The 27,948-nt window shown below is 59.2% G+C and overlaps 1 protein-coding gene across 2 annotated transcripts; it reads right to left on the bottom strand.

Annotated features, from left to right (window-relative positions):
- Positions 1 to 4,416: 4,416 nt before the first annotated feature.
- Positions 4,417 to 27,682, bottom strand: NR5A1 (nuclear receptor subfamily 5 group A member 1). Of its 2 annotated transcripts, none has more exons than XM_027966453.3 (7): positions 27,557 to 27,682; positions 23,427 to 23,543; positions 23,155 to 23,296; positions 20,483 to 21,108; positions 13,264 to 13,383; positions 11,320 to 11,467; positions 4,417 to 4,721 (listed from the first exon to the last, which is right to left on the bottom strand). In XM_027966453.3, the coding sequence occupies exons 2-7, from the start codon at positions 23,526 to 23,528 to the stop codon at positions 4,474 to 4,476; spliced, it is 1,386 nt and encodes a 461-aa protein (XP_027822254.1). In that variant the 5' UTR covers positions 23,529 to 23,543; positions 27,557 to 27,682; the 3' UTR covers positions 4,417 to 4,473. The 2 variants fall into 2 exon arrangements, with proteins under 2 accessions (XP_027822254.1, XP_042101649.1); XM_042245715.2 differs by lacking the exon at positions 27,557 to 27,682 and adding an exon at positions 24,968 to 25,062.
- Positions 27,683 to 27,948: the final 266 nt, after the last annotated feature.

The raw sequence follows: 27,948 nt of genomic DNA, 5'->3' as shown, positions 1-27,948 counted from the left end.
GAACAGGCTACTGCTTTGATTTTGCAACTCAAGATGGACCCAATTTCACCATCAGGGTAGGTGTGGCCAACACTAATTAGCACCTACTGTGTACCTGGCTGGTGCTGAGCCTCAAACCACTTCAGAGTTACAGGTCCTTACTTCAGCCCTGAGACCACCATCACCCCTATTGTACAGAGAAGAACTCTGACGCTCAGGGAAGATCTCCATGACTCATACCTGGGTCTCCTAGGCTGGGTGACATACAGGTGAGGGGTGGCAGTCGCTGTGAGTGGGAGCCATCCAGGCAGCCTGCTCAGAGGAGGCACCAGGGCAGGTGGGGTGGCTTCAGGTCAGATGTGTCAGGGCTGTGAGAGGACCCCCAACTCGGAATCGGGCTATGGGACTAGTCTTGGCATCACTGATTCTGTGGCCTCGGGCAAGATTCTCGTCTGAGGCCCAGTCTCCTCTTGGGCGGAGCCAGTTTCAGAGCGAAGGTGAGCCGGAATGGTGAGGGCTTGGCATCTGGGTGGGCCCCAAGGTAGGGGCCAGGTGAAGGAGAGGCCCAGGGTCTGGTCTTGGGGTGCAAGGCTGTTAACAGCATCCTGCTGACCTCAGCTTGACTCCAGCACTTCTTGGGCCAGAGGCCACGGCGCAGTTGAGGGGCATCAGAGCATCCGCTGGTTGGAAGCGGGGAGGCAGCCACTCCCGATGCAGGTGAGTGGAGGTGGGGCGGGGCTGCATGAGAAGAAGGCTGAGACCCAGCAAGGTACAAGCTGCACCCACTTCCCTCTGTGACCTCAGGGTCACTTTCATCCTGGGCCCTGCCTGCATCAAGTCTGAGATAAAAATCTATTCAGGGTGTAGTTAACCCACCACACGACACAGGGGTCTGGGTATTTCATTCTGGGGCTGGGGGGTTGAACTCCTGGAAGTCTAGTCCATCATCTGCAGAATGGGGGGCATCAGACCCACTCCGCAGGGACATGGAGCCATCAGAATAGTTGGCCGTTGCCAAAGAAGGATGTGACGGAGAGCGTGGGCACACAGACCCTGCAGCCCAGGGGCGGCGATGTCTAAGGTCCCGAAGGTCCCAGGCAGAGAGAGAAGACAGCAGCCTCGGTGGGGAGGAGTGTAGTTCCTGCCTGCCCAGGGAGGATCCAGCAGGACCCCAGGAGGAGTGGCGGGCCGGGCATCACTGCTGAGGTTCACCACCAGGGCACTCAGCCCTGGCCTGTTAGGCAGAGCCTGCTGCCCACTACTGTGAGAAAGGAGTGAAGGGGCCGGACCCTAGAGAGGCAGCAAGAGGGTGGCACTGAACTGGACGGGGCATCTGGTAGCCCCTACTGCCTGTATTTGCAGTATCTTGACTCTTCACTCACCTCCAGAGGGCCTCTGCCTCCCCACAAACTAATTGAATGGGTTGGGGTGGGAGAGGGGGCGGTCATGGCTGGGGACCAAGGAGTCCTTTCCAGTCTCCCCACCCCCTGCTCCACTTCCTCCCCCCAACACATTGTCTTCGCTCTTCAGCCAAAATAACCTCTTAGATCTTCAAGGGCTTCCCTCATAGATCAGTTGGTAAGGAATCTGCCTGCAATGCAGGAGACCCTGGTTCAATTCCTGGGTTGGGAAGGTCTGCTGGAGAAGGGATAGGCTACCCACTCCAGTATTCTTGGGCTTCTCTTATGGCCCAGCTGTTTAAGAATCTGCCTGCAGTGCGGGCAGGTAACCTTTGCAGGGTGGAACTGGGTTCGATCCTTGGGTTGGGAAGATCCCCTGGAGAAGAGAAAGGCTATCCACTTCACTTAGGTCCCCAGACACTGCTGGTTGACACCCCTCCATCCTTATGCTCACACTGTTCCTTCTGCCTGGACTGCCCCCAACTCCTGTCGAGCTGGCAAACCCCTGGACATCCTTCAAAACCCAGTTTGGAGGACACCTCTGCTGTGAAGACTTCCTGTCCCCCCAGGAGCAGAATCAACCATTTTGTTATCTTGTGCAGTTATCGGGTTATCTGATTAAGACAATCTCCCCTACAAGACTAAACATTCCCCGGGGGCAGGAACCAGGGTATCTACTTCAGGGTATCTGAAGGTGCTACTGCCAAGGTGTCTGCCTCAGGCTGGCTCGCCCTAAAAGAAGTGCTTTTTCCTAATCTGTCCAGAGGCATGGGTGGAGCAGGAGTGACCGGGAGTAAATTAGGATGGAAGCTTGCATCTGTGGTTGGCCTTTCTCAGTGTATGACCTTGGAGAGGACAACTCATCTTAGTTTCCTCGTCTGTAATCTGGGGCTGCCACCTACCAAAGTGACTGCGAAGAGCGGATGGGACTGGACAAATGGACAAGGCAGATGAAGTCCTGGAAGGGCGCTTGGAGCAGACCGGAGGAAGCAGTCCTCAGAGGGGGGCCTTGCTCACTGTTGCCACCAGGTGGCTTGGGTTGGGGGGAGTCGGGGAATCAGTGAGAGGGGCCAGGCCCAGGGCCTGTGGGCGGCCGCTGGCAGACAGAAAGGGCCAGCGCCCTGAAGGCAGGTGGGCCCCAGCAGGTGGCCGGCTAAAATCCCTTGCCCTCTTCTGGATTATAACCCCTGCCTCCCGGGGCTCCTGGAGGAACAGTGAAATGACGGGTGGCACTCAGTGGATGCTCACTAAATGACTGTTCCATCCTGCCCAGGATGGCAGCTGAGATGCACACCAGGGTGGAACTGAGGCTGAGGCTCTGGAAAGCCCAAGCCTCTCCCAGGTCTCCCAGGGTTAGCAGGGACCCAGGGATGAGGTGGGGCCCCAGTAGTGCCTGTATCCCCCTCCGCAGCCCCCTAAACCCCATCTTGCCTCCCCCAGGTTTTGAACCAAAGGTTACCTGGTTATCACCTTCATCCCATTTGGAGCACGGCCCTGCCCTAAATAACCCAAGCCTATTTGGGAGGCTCTGCTTTGGCCCCAGAATGTAAGTAGGCAAAAGTAGCTGGAAACTAATTGCAAAATTTATTCCAGGGCTGCAAGGGTTGAGGGGTTCTTAAGGGCACTTCTCATTTGGGGGCTGGGGGATCGCCAGCCTGGCCAGGGGCACATGTTTCGGAAGAGAGGGGCGGCAACTGAGACAGGGTGCTGGAAGGCAGGGGCAGGGATGCCCAGCGATCTGCAACTGGGCAAGCTCAGCACAAGCTGCAACAGCATCGTGAAAGCAGGACAGACCATGGACGCCCGGCCTGGAGACAGAGGACACCGAGGCCTCTCCCTGGTGCCTGGCCCTGGAGAGGGTCTTTCGGGTTGTAGGAGAGGAGTTGAGGTCCAGCTTCAAAGGTGTGCAGCAAGGAACCCAATGGGATGGGGCCAGTGAAAGATGGTTCATTAGCAATGTCCCTGATCTGAAGCCCCGTACACTCTCCCCCCAAGATCACCCTGATTCCCACCCACAGAGACTCTGAGCTCCCCACAGGCCATGTTGCTGTCCACCTAGTGAGGTAGAGGGACAGTCTCTTCTCTGGATTGGAGTGGGGGCTCAGGAATAATGACCCAGCACCACCCCTGGGGTACTTGGTATGAGGGTGTCTGGAGAGAAACCATGGGCTGTCCTTGGTGCTAGTACCCCCAGTCTCAGACCTCAGATCTGTCCCCTGCCCCTCCACATACATACCTTTCAAGGAGCATCTAAATTAAAATCAAATAACAAAACAAAACAAACTTCTTGACTACAGCCTTGCAGATAAATACCAGCCAGGAGGGCCAACTGTGAACAGGGCTAGAATGCCGATTGTGCCAAACCAAACTTCTCTGGCGGGAGAGGGTTAGAAAGATGATTGTAGCAAAATGCTTTTCAGATAACAACGTGTCAAAGTTCTCCCCTGCAGACGTCAGTTGGGGCAGAGGGTTTAGGGAGGAGGTCTTTTTGTCCTAACCAGTCTCCCAGTGTCCTCCAGGGCCCAACAGTCCCTTGCCTAAGTTTGCAAACTCTGTTCTCCTTAGTTTACAAAACAGAGGGCTTCCCTCCTGGTCTCCAGGAGGGGGTCTGGAGACCCACTCCTCTCCCGCCCGCTGATGTCCACTCCACCTCTCTCTGCCTCTGCTCCCAGGAGAGGACGAAGGGATGACCTCTGACTCAAGGGACGTTGAGGCCCACCAGGGAATCCGAACCTCCTCCCTGGGTCTGGGATCCAGACTCCAGGACAGACAGCTGGGAGCAGGGGGAGAGAAGGAGTGGCTAGCAGCCACCTCCTTGGGGCACTCTGAGTGGCAGGCCAGTGCCAGCGGTGAATGGGGACCACCTGCCCTCAGCCAGGCCCTGCTCACCCTCGCCCACCCCAAACACGGGGCTTCCGAGAGCTGAGGGGCAGCGGCCTACGTGGTGGGGTCCTGGGCCAGCATAATAAAAGTAAACCACCTGGAGGCCGCGGGGCGCAGCGCCCAGCCCCTGGCCCCGGCCCGGCCCCTCCCCCGCGCTGGCCCGGCCCCGCCCCTGGCCCCGGCCCGGCCCCGCCCCCGCGCTGGCCCGGGCTCAAGTCTGCTTGGCCTGCAGCATCTCGATGAGCAGGTTGTTTCGGGGCATCTCGTTGCCCAGGTGTTTGTGGTACAGGTACTCCTTGGCCTGCATGCTCAGCGCCCGCACCTCCACCAGGCACAGCAGCAGCTGCTGGAACTTGTCCCCGCAGTGCGGGTAGTGGCACAGGGTGTAGTCGAGCAGGGCGGCGTTGGCCTTCTCCTGAGCTTCCTTCACCAGGCTGTGATTGTTCAGGAACTTCACATCTGCAGAGGGAGGGGCCGGTCACCAGTCCCGTCACATCACCGACCCCGCCGCTGGCTTCACCCACACCAACGTCCCTGCGATCACCAGAGACGTGGGCACTGCCACCATCAACCGCAAACCACAGTCTCCCCATCGCCGCCACGGCGCCATGCCCGCGGTTGGCGGACACCGGCACCAGCATCCCTGGTTTTCACGCAGGTGGTCCCTGCCGCCGTCAACTACCAAACCACGGTCGTTCCTGCCACCACCAGGGTTGCCGTCACCATCGACACCTTGGTTGAACGCCACCACCGGCAGCAGTCACTGCCGCTGACACCCCTGTGGTTGTCACACGCTAGGCCACCGCCGGCCACCCAGCCACAAGCACCTGTCACCACCGCTGCCGCCACTGTCATCGCGCCCACCGGGACCATTGCCAACCTCCCCTGGTACATCCTCGGACCTGTTTTTGAACCTCTCGATTTCTTCACTAGCAAAGCGGAGCAACAATAGCCTCTCCTTCACAAGATGGTTGTGAGAGTCCAGGGAGCTGACACCCAGAGAGGGCTCAGAGGAACGAGCGTCCCGCACTTTCCCGAGGCTCCCCAGGTTACTGTCACTGTTACTCCTCCTCTCCCCATGTCCACGGCCAACACTATGCCCCAAGGTCAAAACCATCCTGTTGCCGTTGTCTCCAGGGAGTGACCATCAGCATCAGCATCCCACCACCATCATCACTGTCGTCCATCAGCACCATCCTGAGAGGCGAGCTGTGAGTGGAGGGGTCCCATCCACTGTTCCAGACAGTGGCAGGCACACTTTTGATCCACCTTCTGGCCAATCAAGAGGCTCCAGCACCCCAAGGAAATTCTCTCAAGGGGCCATGGGGAGGGGCCCTTGGATGCTCACCGCAACAGTATTTACAGTGATGGGGAGGTGGCCTGGATGGCCGGGCGGGGGCTACACCCCCGGGAGTCCTGTGCAGTAGACAGAAGTAATGGGGTAGACACAGCGGTGAGCAAATGGACAAACCCTTAAAAGCCTGGGGCTGAGGGGGGTGGAGGGGAAACAGAATAAAAACAAAAAAGGGAGATTCAGAATGAGATCTATAAGGGAACACCATCTTTGCTGTTGTTTAGTCGCTAAGTCGTGTCTGATTCTTTCGTGACCCCATGGACTGTATTCCGCCAGGCTCCTCTGTCCACGGGATTTTTCCAGGCAAGAATACTGGAGTGGGTTGCCATTTCCCTTTCCAAGGGACCTTCCTGACCTAGGGGTCCAACCCGTGTCTCCTGCATTAGCAGGTGGATTCTTTACTGCTGAGCCACGGGGGAAGCCCAAACGCCATCTACATAACTTAAAAATGCTCGCAAAGGACTTCCCCGGTGGCCCAGTGGTTAAGACTCTGAGCTACCAACAGAGAGGCATGAGTTCGATCCCTGGTTGGGGAACTAAGAGCCCACATGCCGCCCAGTGCAACCGAAAACAACAACAAAAACCAAAGCAATAAAAAATGCTCGCACAGAAAACACGGACATTGTGCAAGAACAGGGACAAAACATAAAGGGACACTTGCCGATGGGAGGGAGCGGCGGGTGGCTGGGTAGCTCTGTGTGGACCAGGGACAAAGGAGTGTGGTCAGTGCATCCTCTGCCCAGAGGCCCAGTGAGGAGACAAAAATTGAGTGTCTCCAGTGTGAAATGGATGGTGGTTGAAATCCCAGCCCCACTGCTTAGAACTGGTGGCCCGCGCCCTATCCTCTCCTGACCTGAAGGCCTTCGTCCTCTATGGAAGGGGCCACGCCCACCAGGAGGCAGGGGAAGCTGCACAGGCTCCTGGCCCCCAGGGTGCCCACAGAGGGCCAGTTTCCTGTCACAGGAGCCCCCCTCAGCTCCTGGGCAGCATCTTCAGCTGGTGCCCTGCCTAGGGGCTACCAGTCAGCAGGAACCCACAGACCCTGTCTGCATCCCTGACTCCTAGCCCCATCTGGCCTGGGATGCGGTGGCCTGTGTTTCAGAAAACAGTCATCCATCCACTTCCCCTCAGCTCCCACCGCTCACAGCCCTGCCGCTGCAGGGGAGTCTGGAGCCCAGCATGCGCAGCCCTTGGCCCTTCTAATCCCTCTTAACACCCGCTGCGCCAGGAGGGCTGGATGCTCCTGGCAACCCTGATCCCCAGCCGCCCCCAGCGTGCCCGTCGAGGCCTGTGTTGTCCAAAGTCGGATTTAGGGAAATCTGAGCTGGACCTCGGGCGTATGGCAGGATCTGGGCACTCCCCCGCTCCGATCTTTCCCCCATGATATTCCTCTCCCTTCATACACTAAGTGAGCCAGGGTCATGTTCTTCCTGGCCTCCCCAGAATTACCATTAGCCCATAAGGCACCTTTGTGCCAGTTATACAGAAGGTTCCCCGTACCCACAGAAAGACAGCTTGGTGAGGGGCATGCAGGCTGGGTTTCAGGCTCTACCTTTCCCCTGTCTAGGTGCCCTTGTTCAGTTAAACAACCTGTCCAACTGTACGTAACTGTTCCCTAGCCTGGTCCTCTCCAGACTCACTCAAAGGTCATGGGAAGTCTCCCCACCTAACTAGCCTCCCTGGGGGCAAGAGGTGCCTACCAGTCCCATCCACTTCCCAATCTCTTTCCAACCCCATCTACCTTTAATCCCTACCATCCGCTGGGCTGGGCAATTCTCCAGTTTGTCTTCTGACAATTTACAATAGGAGGCTGGGGGTCCAGAGAAGGGTAGGGACCAGCTCAAGGCCACACAGAAGGCAAGGGGCCCAGAGGAAACAGGGGAGGGTGCGGGAAGGACCAGCCAAGATGCTGCAGTAGAGGCAGGAGTGGGAGGGGGCTGGGAGGACCGGAGCCCCGGCTTTACCAGGATTTACTGTTCCCAGCAGCAGTGTGACAGGCACAGCAGGGCGGAGCACAGGTGGGGAGCTGCAGACAAGGACAGCTTTCAGGGACACACCCCTGCTGGCAGCTCTCAGCGGGCTGGAGACACCCACTGCCCCCCGAGGTGGACTGCAGGGCTGGGGGAGGGAGGCACGGCCACTAATTGAGCCCCAGCCACCACAGTGCAAGACAGGAAAGTCGTTTTCCCAGCACCCGCCGCACCTTCCCTGCCCACCTCCATCAGCTAATCCCTACAGACAGGAAGGCAGGCAGGAAAGGGTATGAGCGTGCCTGGAGCACACAGTTGATACCAGAGCCAGGACTCGAACCCAGATCTCTCTGGCTCCAAAGCACTATGGGTAAGCAGGGGCAGGGTCAGGCCTGGACACAGGTTCCTGGGGGATTAGATGACATGATGCCCTCATGTTCCATCCAACTCAGGAGTCCGGTCCAAGGACCACCCAGCCTGGGGTCCTTGGTTTCCCCAGGGAGACTTCTGGACTCCCCCTTGGAGGGGAGCATGATCAAGTCATGCCCCTCTGCCCAGCCGCCCTCTAAAGGGACTGCTGTGAAGATTCTCTGGGATGACCATGTGACAGAGCCTGCATCCCCTGGGACAACACACCCTTCCTCCCTTAGACGCAGGAGTCACAGAAACCTGAAGGTGTTCCTGCCGTGTCGGGAACTCAAATCCCAGCTCACCAGCTGGGTGACCGGGGGCAAGTCTCTTCCCCAGTCTGAGCCTCAGTCTCCCATCATCTGCACAATGGGGGCAAATTCAACTCTGCGTCTCAGGGGACCCAAGAGCTGGACCTCATCTGCTGTCCAGCTATGGGCCCTGAGCCGCTAAAGGTTGGAGATGGGCCTGCTCAGCAGTCCTGGGGTGGGTGGGTGGGTGGGGGAGCTGGGAGATATCACCCCCACCTCCGAGAGCAGCCCGCTAGCTCTGCGGAGCCGGGGGCCCCCAGGTTCTCAGAAAAGCCCCCTTTTCACGGTTTAATTGAATATTTGAATAATCCTTTCATTCCAGCAAGGCATAAAGAATGTTGTCCCAATAGCGGTGACTCAGGCAGGCGCCCCCGCGCACAATGGCCCCTCGAGTGGGGCTGCTATTCAGGCCGCCTTTTGTTGGCGCGAGCAGTGGGTAAATTGCAAACGCTTAAGGGAATGCTGCTGCCGCCGCCTCAATGCAAGTCAGGAAATCGAATGTTAGGTCAATCCATTAAGCTTCGATTAAGTCCTCTGCAGAACAATGCCAGCCGGGCCCATCTTCATAAACACCGTGATTGCCAGGAGAGAGGCACTAATTTTAATTAAACCTCCTTACCTGCCTTCGCGCCTGCCTGAGCCGGCTATTTAGACACCAAATGGCACCCTTCTGTGGAGGCAGGCGAGAAGGGGCAGCTGGGTGGAGGGGCAGGGTGGGAGGGCGGGGTGGCCGGGGTGGGGGGACAGTCATCACACGGGTTCAAGCTGAGCAGCTCAGGGAGGCACTGTCCTGGGGTGATGCTCAGCACGCCAGCTGAAGGGCGATGGGCAAGTGGCCACCCCTCTCTTGGGCCCTAGTTCTCTTGGGGACCCCGGTCTGGCGGTCTGGGTGGGATCCTGGGAGTAACCCCCTCCCACCTTCCAGACTCAGGGCAAATCATGCCCCTCATCTTGCCCAGATTGTATCCGCTTCTCCTAGCCCCATGTCTAACCTCTGGCAGGGTTCTGGGCTGCCACAGGCATCCTTTTCCCATGCTGCAGTCAGAAGGACCTTTCCAAAATGCAAACTAGATCATGATTCTCCCTGCTGCAGATCCTTCCCAAGGGAAGCTTCAAGGTACTGGCCTGGCCTTCAAGGCCTTGCCCAGCTTGGCCCCTGCCCACCTCTCCAGCCTCCTCTTCACCCTCTCCCTGCCCCACAGCTACAACCGAGCTGTTAGGATTCTCCCCATCCCTCTGCACCAGCTACTCCTTCAGTCTGGAATGCCCTTGCTGCTGCTTGCTTTGTTTCTCCCAGAATACTCCTGCTCGTACAGCAAGGCCCAGCGCAGAGGGCCCTCCTCCAGGCAGATTTCCCCAGTATCCCAGCTGTCACTGGTCTCTCCTCTTGGGCCCGTCCTGCTCACGCTGGACTGCTCAGACTCCTCTCCTAACCCGGAACCTGTCAGTCAGCAGCCTCTGTAGCTCCCCTGGCTTCCTCTCACTGTGCGCCCAGGAGCTCAGAAAAGCCTGGGTCATAGGCCTTCTCCCCTCACAGCCCCAACATTCTGGCCCCCACCCGGAGGGTCACTGTCATGACCCAGGTCACTCCCCCCAAAGACAAGGCACAGTGTGAGATAAAGATGGAGAGAGACTTGTTCATGCATTCACTTCCTTCCCTAGCTTGCACTGTTAGAGGAAAGATCCTGCCCCCACCCTCTGCCATGGTTGTCTCCTACCAAGCTCTATAGCCCTGCAGACAAGCCTCCTCCAGCTACCAACCTGTTGTGCCAGAGTCCAGCCTAGGCACCCAGGCCCATGACCACAGCCTGAGCACAGGGCTTCCCCCAGTCAATACTCCACTAATCACCCTACTCCCAGCCATTATCTTACCCTCTGCTTCCCCAGCTGCCTGGACTCTTGGGCAGGCACACACTTGCCAGACTGTGACTATGATGTCATTTCCCACAAAGACAACATCTCCATCCTGCCCTCTCTCCAGGTGACAAGGCATTCACCGCCCTCTCTTCCAACCCTTCATCCCATCTATACCTCTGCTAAAAGATGTATTCCCCTAGCAAACTCCACTCATCCTCCAATTCCCTGTTCAGATGTCCCCTTCCAGGAAGCCTTCCAAGCAGATCCCTTGCTCCCCATTCCGGATTCCCCATCTCTTTGTCTCAGCCCTGATGGTGCTGTGCAAAGGCCACTCCCAGACTGGGAGCTGCCTGAGAGCGGGGCACAGCATTTCTCGGCACAAGGAGGGCACTGGACATAGCTTGCTGGATGAAGGAGGACAGAGGGAGGCTGACTTGATGAGAACCCAGAAGCAGGGTGGAGACGTGAGTGGCACAGGCTGGGCCAGGATCAGAAGGGCACAAGGAGGCAGACACCAGACACTTGTGGAGCTGGAAGAACAGGTGGCCTGGACTGCCCTCCGCCCCTGCCCGGCTTTTTTTTTCCTCCTTGGCACTTACCACAGTCTTCCAGGTGACACATTTTACTAGTCATTTCACTAATTTGTATAGTTTACTAATCATATTATGCTTGTTGTCTCGGCTTCCCTTGAAGACAAGGATTTGGGTTGAATGAATGAATGGGCAAAGGGGTCTGGGCCTCAAAGACACCCCTGGAGCAGGGAATTAGGAAAAGCAGGGAACCTCAGGATGGGAACCATGGATCAGAAGCTCTTGAAATCACACGGGCATTTTCTAGGGGTGGCCTGGGCACTTCCCTAAGGCTTTCAGCCAAGAATTTACCAAATTCTCAGGGGACGTCCTTATCCCATAAAGGGCAAGTCTTAGACCTCATCCTGGCCCTCTGTCCTCCTACACAGAGAAACTCAGGCCCAGAGAGGAAGCAGGCCCTGGACCACGTCCCCTCAGAGCTTTCTTCACGAAGGGAGGGGTCCTGGCCTCTCCCAGGACGCCCATCAGGGAACCGCCCCACCTTGGGGTCTCTTTGCCAGCCGCACCTCCGCCCCACCACCTGCCATGCACCTGACCCCCAGGCCAGGCCTCGCCCAGCCCACTCACCGAGGCTGAAGAGAATGAGGAACTTGAGGCAGACGAACTCCTGACGATCCAGCTGCAGCGCGTGCAGCTGCAGCACCAACTCCTGCGCCCGGAGCACCAGGCTGTGCAGCAGGGAGCCCGCCTGGGCGGCCACCGTGGTCAGTTCCACCTGGGGGGCGCAGGGCAGGGTCAGCGCCGCGAGGGGCGGGCGTGCAGGGCAGGCGCTGGTCGGAGGCCGGGGTCAGCGGTGCCCCGCCTAGGGGCGGAGCCGGGTGGGAAGGCCTCTCCTCAAGTCCCCGCCCCCCCCCAGCTCTGCTCCCTGCAGGGAGCCAAGCCCCCCCACCCCACGCAGCAGAGCCGACATCCGGCAGATGGGTGCAGAGGGAGAGCCGAAGGGTCCTCCACGCGCAAACAGCGGCCGCCGGCTCCTGCGGTGCAGCACCACTCGCTCCCGCGGCGCAGGGAGTGCCACCTCGTGCTGGGTGTGGGGCGAGGGCAGGGCAGCTCTGCCCGGGAACACGTGGATGCGGCCCCATGACTGCCCCGGGGCCGCACGGGGACACCTGGACGGGGGACGTGGCCACACCTCAGCTCGCGTTCACACACGTGCAGGGACACACTCACGGGGCGTGAACACACACACACCCCCCCTCTTATGGTCGCATCATAAGTATACGTTCCCACTGACATGGTGACGGGCAGGTCTCAACATCCCCCCACTTATGTGTGTGGAGATATCTGCACAATAAAATACAGGTGCAGGGCGCACACACGGTCCCATGGCCTCAGAGCCGAACACCCACCTGTTGGCAGGGGCCAACGCTCCTGCCTCGCACTCACTTCACGTGCACTCACGGGTGGCTTCAAATTTACCCCCTTACGACCAGCTTTCTGCTGGCCGTGGATGGCCTGAGGCACTCAGGTGAGGACAGAGGATGAAGACAAAGGGCTTGGGGTGGAGGTAGGGGGTGGGGAGCAGGGCGGTAGTCTCCGATCTCCACCCCACCCCCACTCCAAGCACCTCTGAAACCCACTCCCCCTCTTGTATCCACGCCCCCCACACACACCAGGAGTGATGCTCCCTCCATAGGTTAGACCCTGGGCATCAGCCTCCCTTTCCTTCCTTCTCCTTCCCTCCATTTTCCCTCCACCCTGTCTCAGCCCCCCTTCGAATCATGCCCTCCCAGGTCCCAAGTGTTCTGAGCAGTGGGTGACTACCTTTGTTTCCTCTTCACCACCCATCCTGCCATTTCCTCAAATACAACCTGGCTGTGAACTTCCCCACTTAAAACTCTTCTGATGCTCCCTGTTTGATTTCAGGAGACAACCCAACCCCAACATGTCTCCCATCCTGGAGTCCGTACTTTTCCCACTCTATGAGTGCCCAAATTCTGACTCTGAGCTCTTTGGGGCCCAGACCCCTTTGCCCATCCATCCATCCATTCAGGATTTAGAACCTGCAAGCCCCTAGCCAGCCCTCCAGCTTTATCTCGTACCTCATCTCAGCCCCACAGGGCGCCTCCCCTCCAGACCCTCCTCCCAGCGGCCCCCGAAGCTCCACAGTCCTAACCTGCCTCTCTGAGCTTGGCTCACGCCATCTCCTCTGCATGTGTGGAGGTGGGGACTGTCCTGCCACCTCTGTCGCTGCCCGACCAGCCCTTATTCACTCTCTCACTACTCAGTGCCACCGCCACCTCCTCCCAGAGCCTTCCAGACCCTCCCCGCAGCTCTGAGCTGCTCCCCAAGAACAGGGCTCCCAGGGGCTGGCTCCTCTCCAGGTCAAAGCTAGGGCTGGTCAGAGGGAGGTCAGGCTGGTGGGCATCCTGCGAAGCTGGGGAAAAAGGGCTGATATTCAGCGGTGTCTAGGGCCAGCCCTGAAGAGGCCTGGGATCTCTTCTGGGCCCAGAATTCTGGAAGGGCATGGTTGGTGGGGGTTGGGCGGGGGGCACAGTAGGGTCTGGTCACCTCCTGCCCGGTGACCAGCAGGATGCTGCTCTCCTTGCCATGCTGAATCTGACGGTAGATGTGGTCAAACACCAGCAGCTCACTCCAGCAGTTCTGCAGCAGTGTCATCTGGTCGGCCACCTGTGAGGAAGAGGCACACCGGGGTCCGGGGCCCGGGGTCCCGTCCTGCTGAGCACCCTCCCCTCCCCCTCCCTCCCGTTCAGACGCTCAACGGCGCATGTGACCCGGGCAAGTTGCCCAGCCTCTGTGTCCAACCTGCCCATCTGTCTTCCTCATCAAAGTAAGGTACAGGTCTGGCAAAATAATAAGAGGGTCCAGTGGAGGCCCGCTAGACTTGGCTGGGCCTGGCTGCAGACCATGGCTCTGCCTCTTACAAGCTGTATGACCTTAAGCAAATTCTGTCACCTCTGTGGGCTTCGGTTTTCTCATCTGGAAAGTGGGCAAAGTATTAGAAGGTGGTCCAGCACATATTAAGCCCTCAGTAAATGTTAGCGAATAATGTCCACCGAAACGATTTGTGAAGGATTCCTTCAAATGCAAGGGGAAATTAGTGTTAATTTTTCATTGTGCCCATTTGGCTTGTGGTCACATCTCTAGCAGCCTCAATCGCTCCAAAAGGAGCCGTATCAGAGGGCTTCCCCTGGGTCTTGTGCAGAACCTTTAAGCTCAAGCCTGCCTGCAGCCCAGGGAATGAGCAGGTGGCTGGCAAGGGCCTACATCGGAAGGAGGAACAGAAGGGTGCACAGGGTTGATTCTAGTCCCTAGGCTGTCCTCGGGGGCACTCAGTGTGAGGGCAGGGACAGTCTTCCAGCATGGTGATCGCCACACTCTAGCCTGACAGTGACAAGAGGGACTCAGGACCATGGGATGCCAGAGCCAGAAGGGGCCTCGGGGCACCCCCGGCCTAAACTATTACCAGATGAAGAATCTGCCACTCAGAGAGGGCAAGGGACTCTCCAGGAATCAGAGAGAAACAGAGCCAGGCCAGGGCCATGGCCGGCATTCTCGGCCCACAGCTCACAGCAGTGACAATTGAACCCTTCTGGGTGTTCAGAACGGTCCTGGGTGCAGTGTGTCATCCTGGGAGCACACAGGGCAGACTCCAGTCCTTCTCAGCATCTGTGGCTCATGGACCAGCCACCGTCTACCCAGTAGGCACTCCCCGGGCACCTTGCCATGCCCTGCAGTGAATGCAAACTACAACATGTAGTCATGTTGTTACAGCTCCGCAAGTGTTTGTGGTAGGTGCTGCTGTTATCCCCAGTCTACAGAAAAAAGCGGGATTCGCTGGTGGTTCAGATGGTAATAATGCCCACAATACGGGAGACCTGGGTTTAATCCCTGGGTCGGGAAGATCCCCTGGGGGAAGGGAATGGCTACCCACTCCAGTATTCTAGCCTGGAGAATTTCATGTATAGAGAAGCCTGGAGGGCTACAGTCCATGGGGTCACAAAGAATCGGACACCAAGGAGAAAGGACACTGAGCTCAGAGAGATCAACTAACTTACCCGAGGTCACAGAGCTCTTTCTGGTTCATTTGTGCTTTTAACCTCTAGGTATGGAGGAAGCCCCACCCTTGCCACCCCAGAGTTCAGGGCATGTTCACTACCGCCCCCAGAAAGCCTCCCCCTCCTCCCAACTTGGCAGCTACAACGTCTGATGGTACTATTCATGTCTCTTCTTCATATCTCCCCTGATAACCTGTGGGGTCTGCGACGGCAGGATTGGTATCCAGCTCATCTCTGGGCCCCCAGAAGAGGGGGGTCAGTTTTGCTTGATGAACAAATGTGTGTTCCTCGAGACATACACAGGCAGCCCAGAGGAATCACCCTCAACCTGGAGGCCAGAGGCGTCCAGGCAGCCCCCGGCCTGTGGGGACCTGGCCCAGACCTGACCAACAGCTCGGGGAGGCGGGGCGGGTAGAAGCCCCTCTTCCCCTCTGTTCTGCTCTTCTCCTAGGGGTGGCCCTGGAGCCAGTCCTCAGACAGACAGGAGGAGAGAAAAGTGGACAAAGAACAAAGCAAGCTGCCGGACACACAGACAGGTTCCTCCAGGACTCGCCTGCCCAGCCCTTCCCAGCCCGCACGGCTGAGAATAAGAGGAAGGGTCTGTCTCTACCCTGCTCTGCCTTCCCATTCTCCTGCCTCCCCTCACCTCCATGTCAAAAACCCACCACTCCCCCTCCTCTCCCGGCAGAAAGTCCGCCCTAGAGCCTCATAACTGTCTGAACAAAAAAAAAAAAAACCCAGGCCAAGGGAAGCCCAGGCTCAGGCAGAAGTAGCTCTGAATGGAGAGGCCAGGAGACACAGCAGGCAGGGGGCACCCCGCCTTATCTCACCTCAGGAAGTGGCCAGCCCCCAGAGAGCCTGCCCACCCCTTCCAAGGAGGAAGGCAAGGCTCAGCAAGCACCTCGGCCAGGCTCCCACTCCCCTTCACCTCCTGCTCGGGGAGTCACACTGGCCCGCTTTAGCCAACCCAGATGGAGACGGAGGGTGTGCAGGGATGGGCTCTGCCCACCACCACCCCCACCCACTGGGGCTCTCGGGAGCAGACACCCTTGTGCCTGAATTAAGGGAACTGGGGGTGGGGAGATGGAAGCACATGAGATAAGGGGGAGAATTAAAAGATAAGCTGGCTGAGCTTTGGGCAGAAAGCAGAAGGGGTCACAGTGACCCGGCTGGCCAAGTCCCGGGAGCAGACTCTGTACCCAGACCTCGAACCCCGGGAGTGGGGGCAGCCCTGCCACGGGGGTGGAAGGGGCACAGGCAGAGAGATGCACCTTGGAGGCTGGGCTTCAGCGCCCTGTGCCTTCTGGTTCCCACTTAGCCACACACTAGGCCCTGATTTCTTATTCTGAGAGATGGGAAAAATAAATCCTCCCTCTTTTGGTTACAGAAAACAGTGATGTCAATCATGAGGGTTCCCAGGTGAGTTATTCCAGAGACACTGCCCCCCTCACCTGGGTTCCCCTACCCATCAGCTAAGCAGTTGTGCCTTCCAGACGCTTCACTCTCACTTTGCCTAGATGGTCACACAAAGATACCAAACTCCAAACATTCGGCACACAGAGGAAAGCACGCATACACACACACACACTCCCCTTTTCATTAAAAGGAAAACCACAGGGCCAGTTCCTCTCCATAGGAAAGTGAAAAGTGAAGTCACTCAGTTGTGTCCGACTCTTTGTGATCCCACAGACTGTAGCCTACCAGGCTCCTCAGTCCATGGGATTTTCCAGGCAATAGTACTGGAGTGCGTGGAAAGCAAGTGGCAAAGAGGCTCACTTAACCAAAGAGGGCTGGTCTTCACCTTCCGTGGGCTTCTCCCTAAGCAAAAGGTTCTTCCTCTACCTTCACCCTGGCAATCAGGACATTTGCAGTCTCAGCCCTGGGGTCTTTCATCAGCCAGGCCTGTCTGCGGGGCCCACCAGCCGCCCACCCCTTCTGCTGGTCCGCCACAAATCTTCCTGAAGCCTTGACACTTTGCAGCCTGCCTCAGAGACCGGGTATTTATGGGTGCTGAGATGACCTCCCTCCCAGCAGGCCCCCCTCTGGAGTCCCCTGGGGTCTGATCGGTCTGGCGGTCGAAGGCCAGCAGGCTCTGTAATTCTCCAGTGGCTGACAAGCCATGGGCTGGCCGTGGCGCTGTCCCGGCCGAGTGGTTGGCGGGCTGTCATTTGTCAGCCCAGGACTGACAGAGTTACTGTCACTTAAATGAAACCATATATCTAAGCAGTTAAATGTGTTGCCGATTGAGGGCCTCGGAGCTGGGCGTCAAGGGTGCACTGATGTCAAGATGGGTCATTAGGCGTTCTTGGCCCTCGCCTCTACCTCCCTGATTGCTATCTTGCATCCTCCCAGCTGTCCCTCAGGGGGACCGTCCAGAGAGGCTGCCTGCCTGGGCCTACACCCCGCCCCCACTGAACAGTGCACACAGGTGAGTTTCTGCTACGTTGCAGGTACAAAGCTGCTTCGGAAGCACAGGGCAAGGTGGGCCCTGTCTTCTGTCAGAGCCCTAGCATGCTCAGAGGAACAGAGACACGATATATCTTTTCTCCTTCTTCCTGTCCTGGCCTGTCTGCCACCTGCAAGGTTAGATTCAGTGGAACAGCAGCAGGGGGTGAGGGAGGGAGCTGAGCCCCGACTCACTGAACACTTCCTGTGCACTAAGCCCTTCCAACAATCCTATGAGGTGTCGATTATTTCCACTGCCCCCTTTTTACAGCTACGGAAAACTGAGGCCCAGAGGAGTAAAGTCACCAAAGGCACACAGCAGATGAGTGGCAATCTGCACGCTGCACACAGGCCTCCTTGCTTCCAGTCTGTGCTTCTTATCTCTGGGCCACATCATATTTAGCACACGTGATTACATGAGATGGAACATCATGCAGAGACAGAGGGACATCGAGGCTGGGAAAGAGGACGGAGGAGGGGAACCCCAAAAGGGCATCTGAAGCCCCCAATATCAGCTCATCAATGATCTCATACCTTGCCCTGAGCAGCAAGGCGTCATCAGCATCACAGGGGATTGAGTGGGTCTCTCTAGGGACAGCGCCGGCTCTGTGATGGGAGCTGGCCTTCCCTGGCTGGCTGTCCATCACCCACCACCGAAGGACCTACTCCTGGTTCAGGCTCTGCTTCCCGCCCTCCCTCCCTCTCCAGCCCTGCCTCACAGTACTGCCTGGGGTTCTCTGACTCGTGAAGCCTTTTTGCATTTCTGGACCTGATGCTGTTCCCATTTGCTGGAACACCCTTAACCTTTTCAGACTGCTTTCTGGAGAGGGGCAGATCAAAGAAACCTCTCCTAACTTTCTAAGATAGAACCATTTGCTCTCCTACTGGGCTCCCTTGGCCCTTTTCTTCTGCTCTCAGAGACCTGGGCACCCTGTGCCCTGTGTCGGCATTATCTATGTGCATGTCTGTCTCCTCCTCTGGCCTGCAGCCCCCGGGTCTCATCCATTTCACTGTCCCCATGCACAGGCCACGGGCGGCCCCACTCTCAGAGCACCCTCTCTGCTGGCTGCTAAGATGTGTCCTGCTCAGAGGTGAGAAATGAAGGGTCAAAGGGGAGAACAGAGTCACTCGGCTCCCCTCCCACCTGTCAGCTTCCCTAGCTCTGGCTCTGCAAACACATCAGCCCAGGACTTATTGGACCAGTGGGAAAGAAGTTCCATGTGGCTGATGAGAGGCCCTCTAAGGGCTGGGCTAGTACTTATCTGCAAGTCTCCTTTACAGAGGTTGGTAACCTGGGCTTGATTCAGAGACTCTGGGAAGGGGAAGCAGGAAGGTTTGGACCACAGAGAAGCCAGAAGCAGGAAAAAACACTCAGCAAAGCTGGGACAAAAGCCCTTCCCATCCTGCGTGAAAAACCCCCGAGAGACCAGGAAGGCGGCCAGAGGAAGTGCCCTGCCCCTGGATCCAGGGTTCTGGAAGGCCAGAAAGGCTCCGTTCCTCCTCCCCTCTGCACTGGGGGCTCATGGGAGGCTTGGAGGGAAAGCTGGCAACCAATCCAAGGGTCTTGGGACCCTCATCCCCCACTCAGGGCCTCCAGGCATGAGTAGAAGGCAGATGGGACTGTTTGAGGCCCTGCCTCTTGTTCTGTCCATGAGGTCGGCCTAGAGAGGGGGCATGGGCGAGAAGTCCTACCCCACAACAGACACGCAGCACATCCCCAGACCTCAGCCACGACACAGGCCCTCCACAGTAGAAGCAGAAGCCATCGCTGCCGACTCTTGACTCCCAGAGCAACCCAGACCCCCGGCCCCACAGTGCCTCGTGGGTTCACAGTGCCCAGCCTTCATCTCACCCCTCCCCCACCCCATGTCCAGCCCAGCCCCGGCAGGCAGTGCCCCCGGCCCATCCGGCCACATGCCCCTGGAGGAAGCCCAGGCCTGCGTGGCGTCAGCATTGACAATGCGCTCAAGGCTGCAGCGGGTCCGCAGGGAGGGCAACAGGCACTGCTGTTTGGGGGGCAGACCTGAGAGTGGCAGACAGCCACAGGCCTGGACTGAAGGCCTATCGCGTTTGGGCCTGGGAGGATGGGCTCTGGCCAGGCTTGGGGGCCTCTGAGGTTGGCAGGACACCCTGGTCAGAGGGAGCCAGGGCACTAGAGGGGCAGCTCTCAGCCTTCGAGCGCTTCAAACCACTGGGCGGGATGAGTGGGATGTTCTTCCGTGTCTGGCCTTAGTGTCTCCTGCTGCTTTCCTGCTTGTTTTAGCCACAGGTATCCCAATCCAGGGGAATGGAAGACCCTGCAGCCAGAGCATCTGGAAGATGAGAGGTGGGCCCTGCCACGCCCTACTTATCCTGGCACCTAGCTCTCCCTGCACACACACACACACACACACACACATTTACACCTAGGACCAGCCACCATAGTGCTTCCCTCGTAGCTTAGTCGGTAAAGAGTCTGACTGCAATGCAGGAGACCTGGGTTCAAACTCTGGGTCGAGAAGATCCCCTGGAGAAGGAATCAGCAGCCCACTCCAGTATTCTTGCCTGGGGAATCCCATGGACAGAGGAGTCTGGCAAGGCTATAGTCTACGGGTCGCAAGAGTCGGACACGACTGAGTAACTCGGCACAAGCACACCAACCACCATGCATGAGAGATGCAGGGACAGTAAGATGTTTTGCCTTAGGGAGGAAGGAGAAGCACCCCAAACTGAGATACTAACACCCCTTCCATGACATCTGAGGCTAGTGGGGAGTGGTGGCCTCCAAATGAGAGGACAGGAGGGCCTGGACTCTCTTCCTGATGCTGGGCTGGGACAGCCAGAGACAGCTTCCCAGGGACTCAGCTAGTCCTTTGGGAGAATCTAGATAAAGAGAAGTGTCCAGAGAGATGCAGACTGGGAGAGAAAGAGACACAGAGTGAAGGGACTAGAGAGACAGGGAAACAGATAGATAGCACAGCCGGGAGAGAGGCAACAGAGAGAGGCAGAGGCAGAGATAAAAGCAGCAGAGGCCATGCGAGGTAGATACCCAGGAAACAGGGAAGGGGAAAGAGGGAGGGGTGAGTGGGGAGGAGGGAGAGGGGCAGGGCAGGCTGAGTTGGACCAGAAGTACTCCTCGCTTCCCCGGGGTGGCCTCCCTGTCCCCTGACACAGCCTGAAGCCAGTGGGTAGGCTAGTCCCACCCAAGGGGTGGCCAAGACTGAGACTTAGGCAGCTGAGAGGACACCCCAGATCCAGCGGCCAGCCAGGTGGGAGGAGGGACTCACCTCCAGCTCCTTGAAGACCATGCACCTGCGTGCCCAGTCCACGATGGAGATGAAGGTCTGGTCGGCCATCCTGCACAGGAGGCTGAAGGGCGCAGGCTGGTCGGGACGGCCTTTGGCCGGTTCCTGCAGGCAGCCCACGATGCGCGCCCGCACTTGGTCCTCATCCGGCTCCAGCTGCAGCAGCTGGAGGATAAGCTCGGGCACGCCAGGCCCCCCCGAGAAGGGCTCTGGGTAGCCATAGGGTGGCCCGGCCTGTGGGGGGCTGGCATAGGGCTCTGGGTACTCAGACTTGATGGCGCGGCCAGGGAAGGCAGGGTAGAGGTAGCCAGCCAGTGGCCCGTGGGTGCTGGGCACAGCCATAGGCAATGCTGGGGCCCCAAAGTCGCCCAGCGGCCCAGCTGGTGGACCGGAGGCCAGGCCCTTGGGCTCAGAGGCATGCAGGCCATGGGGCAGCATGTAGTCCGGTGGGGGAGGGGGCGGCGGGGGCACCCCCACCGGGGGGCCTGTCTCCAGCTTGAAGCCATTGGCTCGAATCTGTGCCTTCTTCTGCTGCTTCAGGGCCCGGTCTCGCTTGTACATGGGCCCAAACTTGTTCCGGCCGCCTCGCATTCGGTCAGCGCGCACGGCTGTGGGCAGAGGCAGAGGGGGCAGGCTCATCCCCTCCAGCCACCCTCCCTACCGCTCCACTCACAGCTCTTTCCCAAACAGATCTGATTGGGCCTCTCCCCAGCTCCACACCTCTCATGGCCCCTCTGGTCGAGTCGATCCCCTAACCTGGCATTCAAGGCCTGGTCCCCTTGCCACGTTGTCTACCCCTCACGAGCCCCTGTCTTCTTTCCTCTCCACCTCACTATCTCTCTGCATCTCTGCTTGGCATGTCCCCAAGCCTGCCTGTGGTATTCCTTCTGTCTCAAAGCCTTTCCATCTCTCGTACTTTACTAAACACCCAAAGTGTTCTGGGTTCACGGGCAGCATCCTCTTCTTACCCAGATGTCTGGCATCTCTTCCCACTGAGTGCTATCATACCCAGGGTGAGAACTTCCAGGGGCCCACAATGGGGCAGGGAGGTGGTGATGAGAAGTGGGCTCTGGTCAGCCTCATTCCCAGGTGGGTTCCCAGGGTCCAGCTGCTTCTTGACTGTCTGCCTAACTCTGGTGAACCCCTGTTGCAAAATGACTCAGGCGTCCCCTGCTGCCTTCAAATTTGAAGCTGAGTTTAGGGCTGGGGGAAGGGACCTCCCTTGCTGACCAGATGTCCCTCCGCCTGGCCAAGAATGTGTCACCAGCTGGACCCAACAGGTGTATCTCTGCAACCAAAGTGTGGCCCCTGCCCCTGCTCAGACAGGACCCTACCCTGAGCTCCAGGAGAAGGGAGAGGAGAGGAGAGAGAGGCCAGTGCTCAGCAAGGAGGGTGTCCCAGGGCCCACTTGGCCAGTCTTCCTGCCATGGCAGTGGGCAGCCCTGCTCCACTCCCTGCAGCCCGGGAGCTGGGGACCTGGGCTCTGGGGGCAGGACAGGATATTCCCCTTCCAACAGGAGCCCTTCCTCTAGGTGGCAGGACTTAGGGCCCGGCAGCTTTCAGAGCCACCAGGGGCCTTCTACATTGTTTAAAAACTTTAACCAACAGCTGCCTGCTCAGCGCACAGCCCGGCTGGGGCCAGCGGGGTGGAAGCCTATGACTGTCCACCCTCAAAGAGCGTGAGTCTTTCCTGCTGAAGCGTTTTTCCTCCCCTGTGGACAGAGAGTTAGGGGTGGGCGGGGAGACAAGGATGGGCCTGGAGACAAGGATGGGCCTGGGTTCTCTGAGGGCACTTGGTCCCCACTCCCCAGCTTTCTAGGGCCTGGCTAGGGACCTGCTGAGTGAACGAACTGAGTGAACCTTCTGGCTGGATGGACGGAAGAGATGAGTGGTCTGGGTGAGTGAGGGCTGCACAGTGATGCTGGATGGATAATATCATCAGTAAGGATAACAATACCAGCTAACCTGCTGAGCGCTTTCTACATTTCAGGCACCATGCTAGGAGCTTTTCATACAATCTTCTCACTAACTCAAGGAGGAAGGTACTACTGAAAAGCCCCTTCCCTTGTGGTAAAGAATCCCCCTGCAATGCGGGAGACCTGGGTTCCCCTGGAGAAGGGAAAGGCTACTCACTCCAGTATACTGGCCTGGAGAATTCCATGAACTGTATAGCCCATGGGGTCACAAAGCCTCGGACAGGACTGAGCAAGCTTCACTTTCACTTCAGATGGGGAGTATGCAGCTCAGAGAGGTTAAGGGACTTGCCCAATGTCACCCAGCCAGTAAAGGTACTGAAAACCTTGGCTCTGGCTTGGTGTTGGATGTCAGTGGGGGTGTTACAGAACTCACAGAGGGAGGAGCTCTGTGGGGCTCTGCTCCCAAGGGCTGGGGAGAGGGTCCACTTTCTGGGGTTCACTTTTGGATACTTCCCAAGCCCACTCCAGGCTGGTCCTGTGCGCATCCCTTCAGCCAAACCGGCATCGGTTCTCACCCCTCCCCCACAGGGATCGGCCCTAAGTTCACGTGAAGGACTAACTGCCTGGCCTCAGAAACTTCCAGAAGACCTACGGCACCCTCCCCTCAGCCCTTCGCCCATCTGCACCCCCTGCGCCCTCGCCGTCGGAGGCCAGGGGTATGCGGCGCGGCACGCGCACCTTCCAGGCGCATCCCCACCGTCAGGCACTTCTGGAAGCGGCAGAAGGGGCAGCGCTTGCGCTGCGTCTTGTCGATCTTGCAGCTCTGGCTCTCGGTGCACGTGTAGTGCTTGTTGTTCTGCACCGTGCGCTTGAAGAAGCCCTGGGGGAGAGGGGAGTCAGCGCAGGAGGGGCAGGCTCGGCCTCCCCTTCCCCGCACCTCCCAGCCGCGCTCGTGGCTCGCCCGCCGCCGCCGTTCTCGCCTGTACCCTGCCGCCCAGCTGCCCGCTCACCTTGCAGCTCTCGCATGTGAGCAGCCCGTAGTGGTAGCCGGACACCTTGTCCCCACACACGGGGCACAGCTCGTCCAGGTCCTCGTCGTACGAATAGTCCATGCCCACGGCGTCCGCCTGTGGAGGGAGGAGAGGTTCATGGCAGAGCCGGACGGCCGCTGGTGGTGCAGGGGGACCTGGGCGCGGTGGGTCCTGCGCTCCGCGGCCGCGCGGCCCTCGGCGCCCTGCTAACGGGCAGGCCCCTGGGCCCCACCGCAGCGCCGGTGGTCAAGGACGCCTGTTGCAGGCCCCCTATGTGAGAGCCCTGAGCAGGCGACAGCAGCACATGTGTCCGGAGCAGCTCCCGTGCGCGCGGGGCCCTTGCTGGCCCTGTCCCGGCACTCCCGCCGCGCCCGCTCCCCACCCTCCCAGGGGCTCCTCCTGAGTGGCCCCCCACCGCGGCCGACCTGGGACTGTCAGATTAAATGCGCTTTGATCCGGATTCGTTCATTTAAGAACAAAACCCGGATTCTGAGAAAACGCGATGAGCTCGCCCGCCGGGAGATGCCATTGAACTCCGGGTGGAATGGGGCCCAAGCGTTCTGGGGATCGGATGGGGACGAGGGAGACAGAGGCAGAGTCTGGGAGACCCAGAGATGGGCAGAAAAGAGGGCCAGAGACACCGACCGGGGCTACTTAACTGAGAGGGTACCCCGGGGGCAACGGAGACAACGAAAATCCGAGAGTGACAGAGAGGCATTGACGCAGAGTCAGAAAACCTGAGGGAGACAAGAAAGGTGAAGAGACAGCGAGACAGAGGTAGAGACCGAGAGCAGTGGAGACAGAGAGATGAGAGAAGGACAGAGACACACACAGAGGGCAGAAAAAGACAGATCAGAGACACTGGGGAACAGAGGCCCAAAGAGAAAACCTCGGAGAGACAGCTGCAAAGCCAGAGACACAGTGGTAGACGAGAGACAGACCAAGACGCCGGAGAGGCCAGAGAGACTTGGGAGATACCCAGGCAGAGAGACAGAGACACTGAGAGAAAACCTGGAGAGACGGCGGAGCCCGGCCAGGGCTCGGACGGGGAGACGCACGGAAAGCGGTCGGACCCCGGCCCCGAGCTCAGAGGCGTGGCCCGGCAGAGTCGGACCTGGACAGGCGCTCGAGCTGAGAGAGGCGGACAACGACGGCACCCGGGCAGAGAGCCCGAAATCGCGGAGCTGCCGGGCCCCCAGGCCAGGAGAGACAAAGCCCGTGGGCGGCAGCCACCGACACCGAGACCGAGGCCGTGTCACCGAGACGGGGACGTCGGGCAGGGACCGGCGAGGAGGGCGCAGCGGGGACAGCGGGCGCCGGGCGTGGAGCTGCAAGCCGGGCGCGAGGCGCAGAGATCTCGGACGGAGACCCCGCGGGCCCCGAGAGAGAGGCCGAGCCCGAGGCGGGGGAGCGACCTCGGGCGGAGAGTCGAAGTCCCCAGGAGGGAAGCGCGCAGAGCCTAGATGGAGCCGGGCAGCGCAAAGGGGCGCGACGGCGGCTGCAGCCCGCCCGGCGCCCACCTGGCGGCTCCTGCGAGCAGCAGCGCCCCGCGTCCGGCCACCGCGAGCCCCGCACCTCCTGGCCGCGCTGCCGCCGCCGGCGATGAGCCGCACCCGGGCGCAGCGCCGCCCGCCCGCGATGACGGCCGCTCGGGCCGGGGGCGGGGAGGCGGGGGCTCGGGGCTGGCGGCGCGGGGCCTCGGCGCTTCCCCACCCCGCCTCCCCGCCCCCGCCGCCTCCAGGGCCGCTCCGAGGCGCACCTGGGACCCAGGCCCCTCCACTGCCAGTGCGCGCTGTGCGAACCCGCCGCGCAGGGACCAGGGGCTGGCCCCTCTATATGGGCTCTTGCGGTATTCGGGGGCGGAGGCCCGGCCCGCGCCCTCCAACGCCACCGAGACGGGTTCGTGTCTTTCCTCTCACTCTCTCGGACTCTCATCCCCATCCCGGCCCCCCGGAGCCCGGGCGCCCGGGAATCTGAGCAGGTGCTGGGCGCCTGGGAGCCTTGGGCCACCCTCCTGCGGTGAAAGGAGGCCAGTCCCTATTTGCAAACCCTGCTTAGTCTTGGTGAGGGCCACGCTGGGGGCTCTGGCCGTTTTGCAGCATGGAAATAGGTAGGGCAAACGTAGGGGGACCGTGGCCAAGATACCGGTTCAAGGCTAGAAACTGAGTCCCCACCCCCACCCCCACCCAGGTACATTTCCTCAATGGAGATTTAAGCAAATCTCCCCTCTGCAGCCCTCAGTTTCCTCATCTGTAAAGTGGGAGTGATAACTGGACTTTAAGGGTGGCCGTGCAGATGAACGGAAGTAGTGTTGGCAAAACACATGCCTGGCACTGCGGAATCGCCGAAAGCATCCAGTTGGGAGATCTGGGGCAAACTCTTCTCCTTGAGCTTCAGTTTGCTTGGCTGGAAATGGGAGGCATACTAATTCCACCCTGAGAGTTTTCTGAGTTCTGGTAAGGACTCAAAACCATGGGATGAGAGCTGGGAGAACAGAACCCAGGGGCAGGAGAAATCCCTCTCCAGTCCAGTTCTGCGCTCTTACTTGGGCTGGGAGCAGGGCAAGAGAGTGCCCGGCAGCCCTAGGAACAAAAGTGTCCTGGGGACTTCGAGCTGAAGGGCTGAGCCATTGCTCTGAGCTAAGGGGAGGAGGGGCATCTATTCAGTCACTCTCATTTTTCAAATGTAAAAAATTGAGACCCCAGAGAGGAAGGGGCCTGCTCGCATCCTGCCCCTGCCCTCTTGGGGCACTAGGGTCCAAGAGAGTGTTGAGAACAACGAACAACGAAGCCAAAAAGGCATGATCTTCAAGCGGACAAATACCACAGTCAGGCATTCGCAGCTTCGCGGCCGCCCTAAAGGCTCAAATCTGAAGGCTCAGACCCTGGGCTGCGGTCAGCTTCATCTGGGCCTCTGCCCCGAGGCCTCTGGCTTTAGCTGGAGCAGGTGCCTTGGTCCTGAGAGCCGAGGCCTCAAGACCCCATGCAGACCACCTCCCATCTCGCTCACCCAGCTGATGAAGGACAGGCACTGCGGCTGACTTGCGAGGAAAGCTCGGACAGGTCACTTGGCTTCTCTGAACCTCAATTTCTCCGTATATAAAATGGAAAAGGTCGGCCCTACAGAAGAGAGTCTGTGGTTTCCGTGGGAGTCCATGGACCAGTCTTGGTGAGGAGTGAGGAAAGAGCGTTATTGCAGACCTCTCCACCCGCTACCCCAAACTCCTGAGAAAGCAGAGTGTCTGCAGGAGCTGGGGCATGGGGGCCGCTGCCACTCAACAGTCGGGGGGGGGCCCTCAGAAAGTGGCAACCAGGAGCAGAGAGGGAAGGGGATTGAGGGGGAGGGCTGGGCTGGGGAACCCCCAGTCAGATCCTCTGGGATGGAGCCCACGGGGGTCTCCTAGACCTTGTTGAGGAGGAGTCAGGCAGTGTAAGCAAGTCTGGGCTGGGGACCCAGGTGGGGTGGGGCCTGGGCTCTGAGCCAGTTCTCTCCTTCCCCTTCCACTAGGATCCCCTCTCTCAGAGGTTCCACAGTCACCGGCTGGGAGCCCTTGGGTTGACCCTCCAGGCTTCATTGCACCCACTCCTCACAGGCCCAGGTTCTAGCTCAACATATGGGGAATCACAGCCCCTCACCCACCTACCCAGGGAAGCAAACTCAGACCTGGCCCAGCCACAGAACCGGGACTGACAGATGGATACTAGAGACAGACATCTGAATCCACACAGAGACTCAGAGACATCCGCAGAGACAGCACAGAGTCACAGGCAGGAAGACGCAGAGACCCAAAGACAGACCCAGGGACCATGGACGTACATCCAGGCTACGAGGCTTGAGCCAACGCAACCCGGCCACCCGGAGACAGCAGGACACCCCACAGACCCCCGTAGGGCCTGTCCCCGTAGGCCTAGCTCCTCCCAACAGCCAGCCAGGGAAAAGAACTGGTAGCATGGTAGGAGGGCAGATTTGGGGAGATCCCCGGCCCCTTTCCTGCCCAGAGGAGCGGGCACTAGTCACTCAGCAGAGCAGGCAGTGGCCGGCCCAGGCCGCAGGGAGGCACTGAGGAGGGAGGCTGGCCATTAGAGGCCTGGGCCCAGGCCCTCACTTACGGAGCGGAAGGCGAGCTCGCACGCTGGATGAGGGTGGCCAGTGGGCACTGGGGGTCCGAGGGGAAGCTCGAGTGGCCCAGGTGGGGCGGTGGTGACCGTGGGCACACGGGAACTTCTTTACGCCACGGCGGGCGGCGGGCGGACAGTAGGCTGGCCCTGTCCGTCCGTCCTCCTCCTCCTCCTCCCCGCCCTGGGTGGGGGGGCCACCGGAGGCGCAATTGGTCTCTGCCCCCACGTGACTCTGCAGGCCTCTCTCCTTCTTTGTTGGTGTTTCTCTTCATTTAGGTCTATTTTTTTTTTTTTTCTTCTCCTAAAAGAAAAAAAAAAATACTCCTATCTATCTCGGGGCCGCGGATGGGGGCGGAGGCCAAGGCACTCTGGAGGCCTTGGCC

The sequence above is a fragment of the Ovis aries genome, chromosome 3 (assembly GCF_016772045.2).
Source record: "Ovis aries strain OAR_USU_Benz2616 breed Rambouillet chromosome 3, ARS-UI_Ramb_v3.0, whole genome shotgun sequence".
NCBI lineage: Eukaryota > Metazoa > Chordata > Mammalia > Artiodactyla > Bovidae > Ovis > Ovis aries.
The sequence above is the reverse complement of the archived record's forward strand: the minus strand, read 5'-3'. Positions and strand labels throughout refer to the sequence as shown.